General features: G+C 35.5%; 1 protein-coding gene across 1 annotated transcript; it reads left to right on the top strand.

Moving 5' to 3' along the window:
• The first annotated feature begins 6,759 nt into the window (after window positions 1-6,759).
• LOC133303793 (2-oxoglutarate-dependent dioxygenase DAO-like) lies at window positions 6,760-9,704 on the top strand. The gene is made up of 3 exons (XM_061503769.1): window positions 6,760-7,097; window positions 8,859-9,174; window positions 9,459-9,704. The coding sequence occupies exons 1-3, from the start codon at window positions 6,760-6,762 to the stop codon at window positions 9,702-9,704; spliced, it is 900 nt and encodes a 299-aa protein (XP_061359753.1).
• The last annotated feature ends 7,981 nt before the right edge of the window (window positions 9,705-17,685 follow it).

Here is a 17,685-nt window from a genome sequence, read left to right as displayed (position 1 = left end):
AATCTCCTAACAATAGGCCCCCATTCATTCTAGGAAGGCCTTTCTTGAAAACTTCCAAGACTAAGATAGATGTGCATGCTGGTACTTTTTCCATGGAATTTGGTGATATTAATGTGAATGTTAGTATCTTCGATGCCATAAAGCATTCTAGAGTTCAAGTTGAGCATTCAATTTCATTCATTAATGTGATTCCTGATGTGGTTGATAATGTTGATACTGATTTGATTGTGGATTCTGCATTGCCTGTGGATTCTGACTTGCCTACTGAAGTCAGTTCTGAATGTGTATTACATGTTGAACTAGGCAAGATTAATCATCTTGATAATAATTCTGATCATAACTCTGATGTGATTATGTCTACACGTAGTCCTAAAAAAGAAATTGATTTTGTTAGGAAGAACAAGACATCTTGCACACACATTGTATGCAATCATTGTTGTAACTTGTAAGGTAATAGCACCAACCTAGTGCTTCTAACGCTGCGAAACTGTATCCTCATCTGGTTGGGGCGCTCCAGGTGCCAAAGTGGCACTTATAGCGCGAAGGACCAGGGCTTAAAGCTTGTTGGCTCTTCTACTTCTAATCTGGCGCTACTAGAGCCGTGAGACAATAACTTCAATGGGTTTGGCGCTTCTAGCGTCCCTGTTGGCACTACTGGCGCCGTGAAATAGAGGGATGAAAAACACCAGCTTACTTGACTCTATCACTTTCTTTTCTTCTAGAGCTTTCAAACTTGAGCTTCTTCTAATGGATCGAAATCCATACAAAATACAAGAATTTCATATGAGAATGCTATTGAGAGTAAAATAACACTTTAATCACAATTTTCATTTCTTTTAGTTGTATTTAGATCAATTTCATGCGCAATTTTGACCCTTTATACATAGCAAGCTGGAAGCTCATCATGTGTAGATCTCGAAAAGTTACATTGGATAAAAAAAAACACCTTATTTGAACATTTGAGTCAAAAGTTATGATCTTTCGAAGTTTTACAGTAAAACTGTTGAAAATTATGTGTCACGTGTCATCACGGAGTGAGTCGTGCTAAAAATAGGGTGTAACCCAGCCCTTAATGCGCCCAAAAGTAGGCGCGACCGGTCCCATCTCATTTTTGGCGAGACTAATTGCTATACATTCGTAAATAAGTTTCAAAATGCAACTTTTTTTTATTTTCTTTTTTCTATTTTTTCGGTTCAAGTCGCATAATAAGTCAATTGCTTTACAATGCTACTAATTTGAAAAACACACTTGCTGCAAGACACGCAAGTGACAAAAAAAGTTTTGGATTTCCAACATGACAAAAGGCAACAAGAAGAATGATATGAACCAGAAGGCATCATACATTCTTTTTATTTCGCAATTCGATGCACGAAAATATCAATCAAAAGGGAATAACAATTCGGATTAAAAATTGTAATCAGTTTTGAATACAGAGCTCCTTTTTATATTGCACAATAAAAAAAATAATTTCATGAATTTAGAAAATCATGCTTAAAAAGCCCTGTAATTTTGATTTTGATCTCTTAGAAAAACAATCCCAAAGTCTAATCATGTCTCATAATAAATAATGGGAAAAACTATGGCAAAAAAAATTAAAATATTATTATTTTAATAAATAATTACGAATACATAGCTGTTCCGAAACTATATATGGATCTATTGCACTCATTCACGCCCAAATTAGGCATGACTATTCACGCCCAAATTAGGCGTGACTCCCAAGGCATTCACGCCTAAATAAGGCGTGACTCGTCTGGTGTGGACATGTGGCACAAAAAATTAATAGTTTAACCGTAAAACTTTATAAGGCCATAACTTTTGACTCGGGTATCCGAATGAGGTAATTCTTTTTTTGAGTCCACATAACTTTTCGAGATCTACGCAATGACATCTCGTTTGATATATTTTATCTCTCACAAATACAATTCAAATTTACAACAATGATACTATAAAGATGGCACCAAGTGGATTAACTCATCTATAAATAAGATGGCACCAAATTTCCTATTAAATACAAAACGCAATCAGTTCCTATTAAATACAAAATGCAATCAACTCCTATAACATTAAATTCAAAATTCAAATAACCACCAGCAAATTTATTTGAATTGGCGACAATCTATAACCAACTCATAAAATTACAACGCAATCATCTCCTATTAAATACAAAACACAATCAACTTACAAAATGCAATCAACTTATTGGAAGTTATTTGAATTTTGAGTTTTGAATTTAATGTTATAGTACCATTATTGGGCATGAATGAGTGCAATATATTCGTAATTAGGTTCAAAACGGCAACTTATTAGTAATTATTTATTAAAAAAGCAATATTTTAATTTTTTTCTCTACCAAGTGTTTGAAAAAAAATAGTGTGCAAGGTTATTTATTTAATTATTAAAATATATACAAATTTATATAATATTATACCAAGTGTTTAGAATATTTATTTAATTATTCTTTTATTAATACATATTTTTCAAATTGATTTTTGAGTTTAAATCACAAATTAAATCTTTATTTTGTTTTTCTTATTAATAAAATTTTTTTAATTTTTTTTTGGTAATACACTATATAATACAATTATTGCAAATTTGAATTGTGTTTGTGAGAGATAAAATATATCAAATGAGATGTTATTGCGTAGATCTCAAAAAGTTATGTGGAATCAAAAAAAGAATTACCTCATTCGGATACCCGAGTCAAAAGTTATGGCTTTCCAAAGTTTTACGGTTCGTAAGTTGACTTTTTTTGCCACGTGTCAACACCAGATGATTCACGCCTAAATTAGACTTGAATGCCTTGAGAGTCATGTCTAATTTGGGCGTGAATGAGTATAATAGATCCGTAGATAATTTCGAAACAACTATGTATTCGTAATTATTTATTAAAATAGTAATATTTTAATTTTTTTGTCGAAAAACTATTCTCATGTCACATGAGACAAGTTTTCTCTCCTACACACTCTTCGATAACTGTGCCATTTTTTTCTTTTCTGTTATTTTTTCAGGTGTGGAGCCCACTAATTTGTCTCTATGACATGAGATAACTATCTCCTTTAACATGAGATTAATAAAACCCATAAATAATTGAGTTATAAATTATATAATTTAGACTCTGATGCGCCAAATGTAAGATATTATAACATAAGATTATATGAAGTTAGAATACCAAAAAGTTTAGGCTTACTTGTTATATATTAAAGACATGATTTTTGGTATCTCAGATGTTGTTGTGCTTGCTCTAATACTTCTGCAAAGTTTGAAAGACCATGATGATCTTCCTTTAAAGTTTACATTACTTTTTGTTCACAACTGTCGATGAGACAAGTTGTGGAACGACTGTTTTCCCAACATACTGTAAATACAAAGGACACCTAATCAAACTTATTAATCCTAATTTATTTTTCATAAGTGTTAGCCCTGTATATACTATTACTCACCATAATCAGTGTTATAAATATTAAATTCTAAACTAAAGGATCTCTTAATTAAATGGACTCTATATCATATACTCCCCTATGAATCATAACTTAATCCATATTTATTAAAAAAAAATAAAATTACAATGGATTCATGAAACTCACACTAATTATAAAAAATTTTAAGATGTGCATCGCCTCGTATCAACGAATAAATCTTTGGTACTTCTGTTGTACTTAGATTCAGTGCATCCCATGAATGAGACCTTTACACATCAGAGGAGAGAGAAAAAATTTGACAGAAAAAAGTATTTTAGCTGACATGTAATATTTTCATTAATGGGATGCACTAAATCTTTGATACAACATTAGTACCGAAAATATATTCTGTATCAACTTGTTTACCTAAATATATTAATTATAGATGTCAACTCAATTACTAACACGTCAGTTTCTTATTTCCTTAGCAATGAAATTTCTCTATGTCATCACATGCATATAGCAACCCCTGTACAAGGAATTTTCCACGTTAGATTTTTCGTCCTTACGCGAACGCAAAAACAAATCGGTAGGTCTGTACGGAGAACGCATATATTAAATATGATTTTATAAATATTTATGGACTTATCGTTAGCCCTACACTATTATCCACCATAATCAGTGTTATAGATATTCAGTTCCAAACTAAAGGATTTTTTAATTAAATGAAATTTATATTGCACTCCCATATAAATCATAGTTTAGCCCATTTTTATTAAAACAAGAAAAATTACAATGGATTGAACCTCACAATAATTATAAAAAATTTTAAGATGTGCATGGCATCGTATCACTAAAGATGTTTACATAAATATATTAATTATACATGTCAACTTAATTACTAACACGTTATAGTTCTTATTTCCTTAGCAATGAAATTTCTATATGTCATCACATGCATATAGCAACCCCTATACGAGGAATTTTCCACGTTAGTTTGTTCGTCCTTATGCTCTAGCAAAAAACAAATCAGCAGGTCTGCACGGAGAATTTAGATCGTGTCCGTGTAACTCGTGGTTCGCTAGATTTATGTCCCTCGCCAATCTTACATTAACAACATTTGAAAAGCAAAATAAAATAAGGGAAAAATGTTTGTCATTTTAAATGACAGAAAGTTATGTTATTTTAAGAGAGATACAGATACAGAAAATTTGAATTTTAAATTAAAAAAACTCACCCACTTTCTCTCTCTTATGATTTTCGTTTTTCTGTGTCTATCTCTATCCTAAAATGATATAATTTATGTCATTTAAAATGACAAACACCAAACCCATAAAATAAAATGGATTATTGATAATTAATTTCTCGTTGTTGTTCCACTTATATAAGAATGTTGTTATTCTTATACATTATTCTTTCTATCTTTTATCCTGCGTACACCTTCTTTTTAAAAAAAATGTAGAGAAAAACATACTTTCCACTCTTCAATTTTTTTTTTTCATCAGAGGAAGAAGATATAAATAAGGTGTAAGATTAATATTATGACTTACATGAAGGGGGGATTATCAATTATGTTGAGTATACGAAGACAGTATAACACATAAAAAACAGAGTTAAGAAAAATTACAAACTCAAAACATTATTTAACGTGGAAACCTGTCGACCCTTAATTAACTGATAAGGAAAAAGTCAGGGATAAGGGTAGAAATTTTTTACACAGAAAAATATTACTAATTTTATCAGTATGCAATGAGAGAATAATTACATTGTAAAATAATTACATTGTAAAGAATCAATTCAGCCAAAAACTTAAGCTGTGGGTGAGGACTTTTTAATGATTTTTATATATTTCAACACACCCCCTCACACGAGAGCCCACTGGACTTGAAGAGTGGACAATGCACAGGCCCACCTACCTGTGCGAACAAAGAAATTCCACTTGAAAGAAAGTGGGGGGCGGCGAGGATTGAACCCGGGACACGAGGCTCTGATACCATGTAAAGAACCAATTCAACCCAAAAACTTAAGCTGGTGGGTGAGGGCTTTTTAATGGTTTTTATATATCTCAACATACACTATATTTTGAGATAAGAAAGTACAACTTTCCTGCTACATAATAGGAGAAACAATATATAAATTTTTTGCTGCTTATTATGAGAGTTGATTGACAAGGCATAAATAACTTGTGTATCCGAATATTGTTTTTACCAATATTACGTTAACACAATACGACATAACACAAATAATTCAATTTTTTTTAATATGAGCCAGTGTTGTGTTTGTAGATAGACACGTAACACGATATTTTTTTCCCTGTTAAATTTTGTTAACACGAACATGACAGAAATTTGAAAACGAGTCAGCTTCAACACAAATTTCTCCTATCATAATAATGTCGTATTGAAAATTGTTCCGAGTTTATACCTGGTGAGACCAATGGGCTCAAGCCCAAAGACCAGGCCCATTCAGGGATCTGAGGCCACTTCCCCGGAATGACACTTCCGTCTAACGCCCTTGGCAATGTTCCCAGATCGTGGCCTCAAACCCACGATCCTTCCTCATTTCGTAACGTCAAAGCCACTATCATCATAATTGCCATGATCATCGCTAGAAGAGCTACTCCAAGCCCACAATCTTCCTCTATAACCACTCATGATGACTATTATAAATACATCTACAGTGTCAAGGGAAGACACTTTCTATCAGATTCTATTTAGCCATTTGTACTAAGCTTACACACTGAGACCAGACCATACTTATCGTCGTATATCCCAAACACTTACCCTATACCCTTTACTATATATATCCAAGTTGGTTTTCACTCACAACAAAAATTATCACACATTGTTAGGTATGACTCATATTTTGCATATTGATAAGGGCCCTTGTTGGCGGGGTCAGCAGAAAGACAACTGGGATCCCGCTCCAAGGGAGCGGACGGGGGTTCTTGGAAGCCGCCCCGAAGGGATGCAGGGGGCAGCGCCCCCGAGCCCGTAGAGGCCTGATACTATTGTGGGCCTTTAACTTATTGTAATTTTATTTTTCTTAGTAGTTTGGGCTTGGACTCATGAATAACTACGGTTAGGTTTTTTAAATCCTATTTATATTCCTTAGTAAATCGAGTGACTTGTAATGAATGACAGTGAGGTGAATATAGTACAGATAAACTAGACATAGCCTACATTAGGTGAACCAGGATAAAATGTCGATTTCTCTCTTTCGTTTCTCTTTTCGTTTTTCAATTTGTGTGTCTATTTCCAACACCCATAACTTAAAAAGTGGCTTCACTGTCTCTACGCATCATTGTTTCTATATAAAGGAGATCTTTTGTACCCTTCTCCCTCAACCAAGTCCATAGATGGGGGATAGCGTCCCGGTGGTGGATTTTCGGCAACTTTGTGAGGAAGAAGAGTGCAACAAAGTAAGAGAGGCATGTGAGAAATGTGGGTGTTTCAGAATCATCAACCACCCTATTTCAATAACACTCATGGCTGATATGAAGTCCGTGGCTAAATATCTGCATGACCTTCCTAAAGAGATCAAAAAGCGCAACAAAAGCGTCATCCGTGGCAGTGGCTACGTGTATTCAACTGTAAAAAGTCCTCTATATGAGGGCTTAGGAATATATGATATGTTTTCATCACCACAAGCAGTTCACAATTTCTGCTCTCAGTTGGATGTCCCACCCGACCACAGGTTTCTTTACTCTCAAAAAATTCCTCGTTTTTACAATTCTTTCGTGTTTTGATTTTGTTCACAAGTATTCTCAAGTGTCCCGTAAAAAAACATAAACCAAAACTTAAAAGGTGTGTTGGGTCTCTTTGAATTCTATTTTCAAAATAAGGGAATGATCCATTTACAATTTTTTTTTTACAAATTAAACTAAGTATGACCAGTTATACACTCTTGATCTTGAAATATAACCGGTCATACCTAATGTAGTTTGTAAGAGTTTATAAACAAAAAGTTTATAAATATAGCCTTTCCCTTTTCAAAAATAACTTTTTAATTTTCAGAATAAAAAATAAAAAATTCTACTTAATAATATCTTTTTTGTAAAAGTAATTCTAAAAATTACATCTAATTTTTAATTTTTAGAATCAAATTCAAAGAACATGAACCTCTTTGAATTTTATTTTGTTTTGTAAAAATAGTTTAAAAATTATATTTATTTTTTAATTTTAGAATCAAATTTAAAAAATATATTTCAGTAGTTTCTATTTTATATTTTGACTTTTAACTTTTTAAAAAATATAGAAAACACACATTTTCATTAACTACTCTATAAAATGATTTAAAAGAAAAAGTAGAGCACAACCAAACCTGTCCATTTTTTAAAAGGCCCCTCTATCCTTTTCTGTGTTCTCACAAAAGTCAAATAACTTTGCAAAAAAATTTGAATAGAGATTTATGTTAATACCTCTAAAAGGCTCCCGTACGAAAAAAATAAATAAATCAAATAACTTTATAAAATATTAACTGTTACACAAATATAATTTAAAACTATTAATGTGACTTTGACTTAATAATTTAAGGCTTTAATGTTTCTGGAGTGAATGTAGCTCCTAAAATGACGTCGTTTTGGGTTAAAAAATTAAAATTAATAATAAAAAGACTATTAATAACCCTGAAATAAATTATAATTACAAAATAACGCGATTTTCGCCATGAAACGACGTCATTTTGGACTCAATGTAAATAAGTTATCTACGTCGGCTGTAGAAAAAGTGAACCCATAATTTAAACTTTTGGGATGAATTCACTCTTTATATGATATTAGAGTAAATGTAACTCCTCGCCGCCCCTATTTTGTTAAAAATAAAAATTGTTAAATTAGAAAAATATTTATGCAGTTACTGTAAATAAGTTATCTGCATTTACTTCCAAAACAAAGTCGTTTTGGAATTGAAAGATTAAAAATTATAATTATAAAAACTATAATAACTCTGAAATAAATTAAAATTACAAAAATACCATGATTTTCGCCCCAAAACGACGTCGTATTGGACTTATTACAAATAACTTATCTGCAGTAACTGTAGAAAAAGCGAACCCTTGTTAAATATTATAAAATTTCTTATCATAGACAAGTAGGGGATCAAACTCAATGGACTCTTATGTAAAGAGACATAAGAGTAACCTTCACTTAATAGCTTACGCTTTTGAGTTGAATCAATTTTTTACAAATGTTATTGAATTATATACACTACAAGAAAAAAGTTTATTTGTGACGAAAAAATTTTGTCATAATTTTTGTCACAAATGACAATTTTCGACACAAATAATCAAATTTCGTCACAAATAAAATTGCGACACAGGAATTTGTGACGAAATTTACTTGCGACGTAGGAATTTGTGACAAAATTTCATAAAATTTTGCCACTAATAAGATTTTTTCTTGTAGTGATAGTTATACTTATAACAATGGTTGATTAGGTCGGGTTTATTGCTTGGCAGGCACATAATAGAAGCATATGGCCAAGCAATTCATGACTTGGCATCAATTATATCACAAAAGATGGCTGAGTCTGTGGGCGTGGTGGGTGCTGCTTTTAAAGACTGGCCATTCATTTTTAGGATGGTCAAATATAACTTCACCCCAGAAAGTGTAGGTGAATTAGGTGTAGAACTACACTCAGATACAGGATTCATAACTCTGCTTCAAGATGATGAACATGTAGGTGGTCTTGAGATGATGGATGACTCTGGCTCTTTTGTGGCTATCCCTCCCAAATCAGGGTCTTTCCTTTGCATTATTGGAGATGTTGCTCATGTAAGTGTATATAGCACTTTGGCTTAAATTTCCTTTATATTAAATTAAGGGGAAAAATGTGTGTCATTTTTAAGAATGTAAAGTTGTGTAATTTTAAGTGAGAGAAAGAGATAAATCATGAGAGAGAGTGGACAAAAAAAATAAAAGTATGGGTCCCATCTCTTTGTGAGAATGAAATAACACAAATTGTGTCATTTAAAAGGACAAATAATTTTTCCTTAAATTAAATCTTATTTTGGCATTTGTAAATTTTATGCATGCTCTTGAAATATATCTTTATATAGGTTTGGAGCAATGGAAGATTTCTCAATGTGAAGCATCGTGTACTATGTAAGGAAACAACCACTCGCTATTCATTTGGTGCATTTATGTTAGCATCAAGGGATGGTAATGTTGAGGCCCCAAAAGAGTTGGTAGACACTAATCATGAACGCCTCTATCGTCCATTCAAATATGAAGAGTTAAGGGAATTTCGAATCATCACAGGGAAGAGAACTGGTGAGGTTCTTGAGCAATTCCGCATTAAGTAGTTAGTGCTATGGATGGAGACACATATCACCAATAGAGCTGTGAAAAAATAAAGCTGGTGAGAAAACGGATGCTCCACTTCGCATAAATTTATAATTTCAAGCCTTCTTTGTAAATTATTTATGCAGTTGTCTAAAAATAATTTAAGTTTTTAATAAAAGTAAATTAAATAAATTATTTACAAACATTATCTTTGAAATTCAATTATATAAATAAATAAAATATGCAGATCAAAGAACTAATTAATCCGATTAGGCCGAATTGGTTAATAATTTGCTAACATGAATTACATTTGTTTTATTTTAGGAAAAAACTTCTTCTTTTTTTTAGGAAAAAGATATGAATTACGTTTTACCTACATATGGCCTAGGGTTTAATGTTTCTCATGTCGTAAGAAATATTTTTATCTTATACACAAAAATAAAAGTGCATAGGGACCATGTGTATAATAACACTAACCTGAGAATGGTGAAATTAATATACAATTAATGATTTAATCATGATTATATGAGATAATATTCTAATTAAGTGTAATTTAAGTTACTTTTCATTGTAAAAGTACAGTTACTATAAGTTTACGTCAAAACTGCACTATAGCTATAATTACCGAAAACTTTGAGATAAATTAATGAGAGGCTAATTTGAGATATTCATGAGTAAATCACACATTTTAAGTGCAAGTCATGCTAGTAGATATAACCCTTTATGGTTGTTGTAGATATCTTGATATTCAACTCCCAAAATAAAATCTTATAATTGAGACTTTGATAGACTTAACTATCTAAGCAACAATCGCAGAAACAAATACTGAGAAATTGATATTATCAACGGCAAATTTGAGGATGCCGGCAACTCCAGAAGGTATCAGCAAGAAGGAAGAAGAAGTTTGTTACAAGATTTTCGCTGAAAACCCCCTTGTGGTCCCTACCAGTGCTATATGGAAAAAACAGAACACAATTGCATAGGAAACATACAATGGGCCTAGGTGTATCTTAAGCCCATTTATTATTTAATTGAAATGCAACTAAACTACTTGGGCTACGCGTATCCAGCCCAACACCCACTTCAATCAGAGCATTCTCAGCCACTTGTTTGTGTTACGAAGTCCTTTAGCCATTGAGGTGTCCTTCTTTCCCTCTTTCATTTGCTACGTTGTACACGCGTCCTTGAAGCTTCATCACTCTGTCTCTCTTGTTCAAGAATAATACCCATCTCAGTACTGGTACTCATCTCAGTAGGAGGGCACATATCATTTTCCTTCCCCCTTGAAGACACGATCTTGTCCTCAAGATCGAAGCTTGGAAAAGCTTGACAAAACTCGGCGTAGGAAACCCAGGTGGAGTCCAATGGTAGCCCCACCCACTGTATTAAAAGTTGTAAAATTTCTTCCTTTCCATATTGTAGGGCACAGGTACGAAGCACCGCCACAGGCGTGGTGACCGTATGATTATCCCAGCTCATAGGGGGAAGGGGTGCTGCATGGAAGGAGGGGTTCTGTCAAAACTGTTTAAGGAGCGAAACGTGGAACACCAGATGAATACGAGATTGTTCCGTCAGATTCAATCGGTACGCTACAGGGCCTATGCACTCGGTGATTGGGAAATGGCCATAGAACCGTCGTCTCAGCTTTGAAAAGGTGTGATTACAGACAGAGCGTTGAAGATACGGCTGGAGTTTAACTAGGACAAGATCCCCTACCTTAAACTGTACATCTCTTCTTTTTTTGTCCGCTTGGATTTTCATCCGTCGTCGAGTCCTGTGCAACGTTTCTCGGAACTGCCGTATCACTGCATCTCGACGGGTCAATAATTCATCAACAGCCTCTACAAAGGAAGCAGTACCCTCATACGGTGTAATGGTGGGGGGTTTCTCCCATACACAATCTGAAAAGGATAAGTCCTAATCGAGGAGTGATATGCTGTGTTGTAGGAGAATTCCGCCCAAGGTAGGTAATGTACCCATTGTCTTGGTGATTCCATAGTGTAACAACGTAAGTACTGTTCTAAGCCCATGTTGGTAACCTCTGTTTGCTCATCTGTCTCAAGGGTGGTTGGCGGTGCTATAGCAGAGCTTAGTACCACTTAGACGAGCTAATTTCGCCCATAATTTGCTAACAAAAATACTATCCTTATCAGACACAATCGAACGAGGGATCCCATGCAAGTGGCAAATGTTTTCCACAAAGAATAAAGCCACTTTTGTTGCTGTGAAATTTGGAGGCAGAGCTATGAAATGGTCGTACTTGGAGAGTCTATCGACTACTACCAAAATAGTCGTTTTCTCCTCTGAATTGGGTAGTCCAATGATGAAATCCATGGACAGTTCCTCCCAAATAGCTAGCGGTACTGATAGAGGTTGAAGTAACCCTGCTGGAGATAAGGGCTGATACTTAGTTGCTTGGCAGATCAGACATGTCCTCACAAATTCCTGGACATCACGTTTCAGGTTGGGCCAAAAGTATATGGGAAGTACCCTTTGCAATGTCTTCTTCACTCTTCTGTGCCCTCCAATCAAAGATGAGTGGAACTCATGTAAAATGACTGTATGTAGTTTCGACTTTGGAGATAGTGTGATTCTCCTTTTAAAGAGTATGAGCCCCTCCCTCTCCGTGTAATGTTCGTACCCTTCAGTCCTTGTTTGAATCTTTTCTTTTAACTGAATTAATTCTGCACTGGTTTGAACTTCTTCCTTAATTTGGTCAATCAGGTTATGAGTTACCTTGGTGATGGCCATTGCGCATGCTTCTCCTGCTGGTAGAGTTGACTCAGCTTCTGACTTACGAGATAAGGCATCAACTACCTTGTTTGCAGCCCCAGGGTAGTACTCGATGGTGTAGTCAAAACCAAGTAGTTTGACTAAGAAGCGTTGTTGTTCAGGGATTTGTATAACTTGCCCCATCATATGTTTGATGCTCCTCTGATCAGTCCTAATAATAAAGGGTCCCCCTAGGAAATACTGCCTCCACTTAGAAATTCCTTCCGTAATTGCAAACATTTCCCTCACATAGGTGGAAGCCTGTTGCATCTTAGGGTTGAGTTTCTTACTGAAGTAGGCTATAGGTTGATAATCTTGGCTCAACGCTGCTCCCACCCCAATTCCAGAAGCATCTGTAGTCAAAACGAATTTCTTAGTGAAATCTGGAAGTGCTAAAACTGGTGGTTTGACAAGGCTACCTTTAGTTCTAACATGGCTTGCTCAGCTCTATCACTCCAAACAAAAACATCCTTGTGTAGTAAGGCTGTTAAGGGAGCTGCAATTTGAGAAAACCCGCGAACAAACTTGCGGTAATATCCAACCAACCCCAAGAACCCCAGAGTTGTTTAATGGTGGTTGGTTTGCTCCACTCCATGATTGCCTTGATTTTTCCCATATCTGGCCGTACTCCTTTTGCATCCACCATGTGACCCAAGTATTCCACTTCCTCTTGAACAAATGAGCATTTTGACTTCTTGGCATACAGCTGATGTTGTCTAAGGCACTCCATGACCTTCCTTAGGTGTCCCACATGCTCCAATACTGACTTACTATATATCAGTATGTCTTCAAAGAACACTAACAAATTTGCGTAGAAACTCTTTCAGAACTGAGTTCATAATACCTTGAAAGGTTGCCGAGGCATTTGTGAGACCAAAGGGCATCACCACAAACTCATAGTGTCCTTGATGTGTCCTAAAAGCAGTTTTGTAAATATCGTTCGGAGCCATTCTGATTTGATGGCACCCAAAAAGAAGGTCCATTTTGGAGAAGATCATTGCTCCTGTTAATTCATCTAACATCTCGTCCACTGTAGGGATTGGAAACCGGTTTGGGATGCTGACTTGATTTAGGGCTCGATAATCTACACAGAACCTCCACGTGCCATCTTTTTTTTTTTTTTACTAATAAGGCTGGAGATGAAAAGGGACTCAAGCTAGGTCTAATAACACTTGTATCTAGCATTTCTATCACAATTTTTTCAATTTCATATTTTTGAAAATAAGGATACATGTATGGTCTAACGTTTACTGCTTTGGTGCCAGGTTCAAGGTGGATTCGGTGGTCCTCCAACCTTGTGGGGGGTAGCTGCTTGGGTGTATCAAAAACATTTTCATACTCCTGCAATACTTGCTGTATCAAGGGATGACATCTCTCTTCAGTGTGTGTTTCCTGTGGGGGTTTGTGTTCAATAGTTTGCAATTGAAAATAAGTAGCTACAACATTTGAGTTGTTTAGTCGACGAAGCTGGTGCAATTCAATTGGTTCCACCTGCACCCGTGGCTCTCCATGCAACTCAATCATCCTCCTTTCTCTTGCAAATTTCAGAACCCACTGGTTGTAATTGGTAGTCACATCCCCAAATTCTGATAACCACTGCACACCAAGTACCACCTCTGCTCCTTGGATAGGAAGGACAAAAAGATCTGAAAAAAATTTGTGTCCTTGTAACTCCAACCCAACTTGTTGACAAACTCCTTTACACCCCAAACTTACACCATTCCTTACTAACACCTTAAACTAAGCAATGGGTTTTACCTCCAATCCCAAAAATTTAACCATCCTCTCTTGCACAAAATTATGGGTGGACCCTCCATCTACCAAGACCTGTACATGAAGCTTGTTGATGGTTCCCTTCAACCTTAGTGTACTAGAAGAATACTGCCCATCCATAGCATGTAAGCTGATGCCAGGTAATTCCTCCTCACCTCCAATCTTGTCATTTGTGACTTCTATATCCTCCTCTTTCTTATCTTCCTCATCTTCTTGAATCAACATCAGAAACTTATTCCCCTTGCAGACATGACTTCGGTTCAACTTTTCATCACAATAATAATAGAGTCCTTTCTCCCTTTTTTCCATCATTTCTGTCTCAGACCAACGCTTGATGGGTATGATGCCTTTTGACGATTCGACAGTGTTCATTACCCCTTTGTTTGGAGTTGGTAACAGGCATGCCTGGTTCACAATCACAAGATTACTGATTGTATTTTTCTGGTATCCATATCTTGTTGGGACTCGATCATTCGACTTGTCCTTAACGACCTTAGTTAATTCAACGGCATTTTCCAACGATTCAGGCAGATGTAATCGAACTTCCTTCCTTATCTCCGATTTGAGCCCGTTCTTGAAGTAACTTTGTAAGGTAATATCATCTATACCTATGATCTGATTGGATAGCTTTTCAAACCTCTTCTGATATTCTTCTACTGTGGAATTCTGTGTTAGCCTTCCTAACTCTCCCCTGAGATCCCTATACTTGAAAGGACAAAATCGCGAGCGTAACGCTACCACGAATGCATCCCAAGTGGTTAACCTCTGGCTTCGTTCCATCCAATGGAACCAATCTTTGGCAGCTCCACCCATCTGAAAGGACGTCAATGTGAGCTTGTCACCTTCGGTTAAACTATGGAACCCATAGAATTGGTGAATCTTGTGGATCCAGGGTTCCGGGTTTCCTCCTGCAAAACGAGGCACTGAGAACTTAACTGACTTATAAGCATTATTGCCAAAGAAGGTACTCAACCCTGCTTCTTGACGTTCACCCTTGACCTCCGATTTGTTTTTCTGGTTCTGATCTAATTTAGCTTCCATTAATGTAAGTTTAAGGTTCATGCTCTGAAGCAGTTCCCCAAGGGCACTAAACTGTTCTTCATGACGTGCAAGCTTAGCAATACACTCCTCCATCATGTTCGTCTTCACACTTGAACAAGTTCCCTCCGCCATTTTGTGTGTGGAAATTTCTCTCAATGAAAGCACCAAATTAATAGACTTAACTATCTAAGCAACAATCGCAGAAACAAATACTGAGAAATTGGTATTATCAACGACAAATTTGAGGATTCCGGCAACTCCAGAAGGTATCAGCAAGAAGGAAGAAGAAGTTTGTTACAAGATTTTCGCTGAAAACCCCCCTTGTGGTCCCTACCGGTGCTATATGGAAAAAACAAAACACAATTACATAGGAAACATACAATGGGCCTAGGTGTATCTTAAGCCCATTTACATTATTTAATTGAAATGCAACTAAACTACTTGGGCTACGCGTATCCAGCCCAACACCCACTTCAATCAGAGCATTCTCAGCCACTTGTTAGTGTTACGAAGTCCTTTAGCTATTGAGGTGTCTTTCTTTCCCTCTTTCCTTTGCTACGTTGCACACGCGTCCTTGAAGCTTCATCACTCTGTCTCTCTTGTTCAAGAATAGTACCCATCTCAGTACTGGTACTCATCTCCATAGGAGGGCGCATATCAGTTTCTTTCCCCCTTGAAGACACGATCTTGTCCTCAAGATCGAAGCTTGGAAAGGCTTGACAAAACTCAGCGTAGAAAACCCAGGTGGAGTCTTCCAATGGTAGCCCCTCCCACTATATTAAAAGTTTTAAATACAAAACTCCATGTAGCAGCAACTAATAGATATTAGATAGACTCAAGCTTAATGTCTCGCAAAAATTGCCTCTAAGCTAGTTTTGAAGGTTTTCACCTTCCTGTCCATCCTATCTCTGCTTTTTAGGTCCATATACACTTAGTGAGTCTTATCCCTCTTGGTGCCTTTACTAGGGACCGAACGGAGTTGAAGTACAAGTATTCCACCTCTTGGTTCACAGCTTGAGTAACACTTGATCAACAACATATTCTAGTGCATTATCGTAACTAGTGGGATCAATGTCACTCAAAAAGAGACAACTTGATAGTTAACAAATTTCTCTCCCACTATAAATGTAATGTACTAGACCTTGTGTATCTACATGTAGATCCAAGATTGGGTCAAATGGTGAATCTTCAACAACTCCTTGATATTGTTCTTCTACATGTAATGATAATATTTCTACTAGTTCTACTTATATATTATCATGTCAAATTTTCAATTATAGTTCCCGTGTTTGTTCACCTAAAGTTATATCTCCTATATATATATATATATGTGTGTGTGTGTGTGTGTATATATATATATCTTTGCCTTCTTTGAACAATCAAGGGGAACATAGGATAGAGCTTCTAGAGATCATGAAAATTCTTGATCTGAGATAAGCCTCATCAAGAATAACCTTACTTAAGGGCTAATAATTTCTCATCTAGTCCTCCTCTAAGAAAATCGCATGAGTGCTCACATAGATGATCTGTCCTTTAGACTAAATAAGATCTCATCCCCGGTTCTCTTACGGTAGCAAAAAGATATGCGCCATACAAGATTTCATCTTATTTGACCACTGTTGTATGATGTATACTGGAGCACCCCCTAAATTCGAATATGGTTTGAACTGCGCTTGCACGCTTTCCATAATTCTTTAAGTGTCTTTACAACAAACTTTGATTGAACCACGTTAAGAAGGTACATTGTCTTCTCCTAGGCATCTCCCTTGAACGACATTGGAAAGAATGAATAACTGAACATGGACTTCACCAAGTCTAGAAATGTTTGATTTTTGTATACTGCAACTTCATTCAACCAACGCATTCCTAGAGTTGATAGTTTTGAAAAACTATCCCTTCTTAAATTAGGTAAGACCTGAACTTACCAGACATGTATCTAACACTTCAGTCAGACCAAAATATTTTGATTTAAACACCTAGATACATTTCTGCCTCAGATTTAAATCTCTTGAAATTTTCCAAAAGCTTTAGACTTATGACGCACTAGATTCATCTGTTCAAATCCATAGTAACCATTCATATAATAAAGTACTCATAACCTCTTATGGCTAGAAGGCTAATTGGTCCATGTACATCAGTGTGTAGCAATTCTAGTTGAATAGTTGCAGAAATCCCTTTGCTCTTGTAAGATTACTTAGCTATTTTACCTTCCAAATAGGACTTACATGTGGCTTTTAGTTCAAAGGCTATGGAAATTTTTGTCCCTCCTTTAACTAAACTATGTTTCCTATTTGAGGTAATTTCACTTAATCATAAAAGTCATAGATATGTTTCATTTGAAATTTTTATTTCTTTGGTGATTGTTCTTGTTCATCGTCCTTTTAATTCAACATAATGAATACAATTTGATATAAG

Source organism: Gastrolobium bilobum, unplaced genomic scaffold, assembly GCF_033153095.1.
Source record: "Gastrolobium bilobum isolate Gb01-03AN ecotype WA unplaced genomic scaffold, APGP_CSIRO_Gbil_v1 utg23138, whole genome shotgun sequence".
NCBI lineage: Eukaryota > Viridiplantae > Streptophyta > Magnoliopsida > Fabales > Fabaceae > Gastrolobium > Gastrolobium bilobum.
Note: the sequence above shows the minus strand (reverse complement) of the source record. Positions and strands in the feature narration are given on the sequence as shown.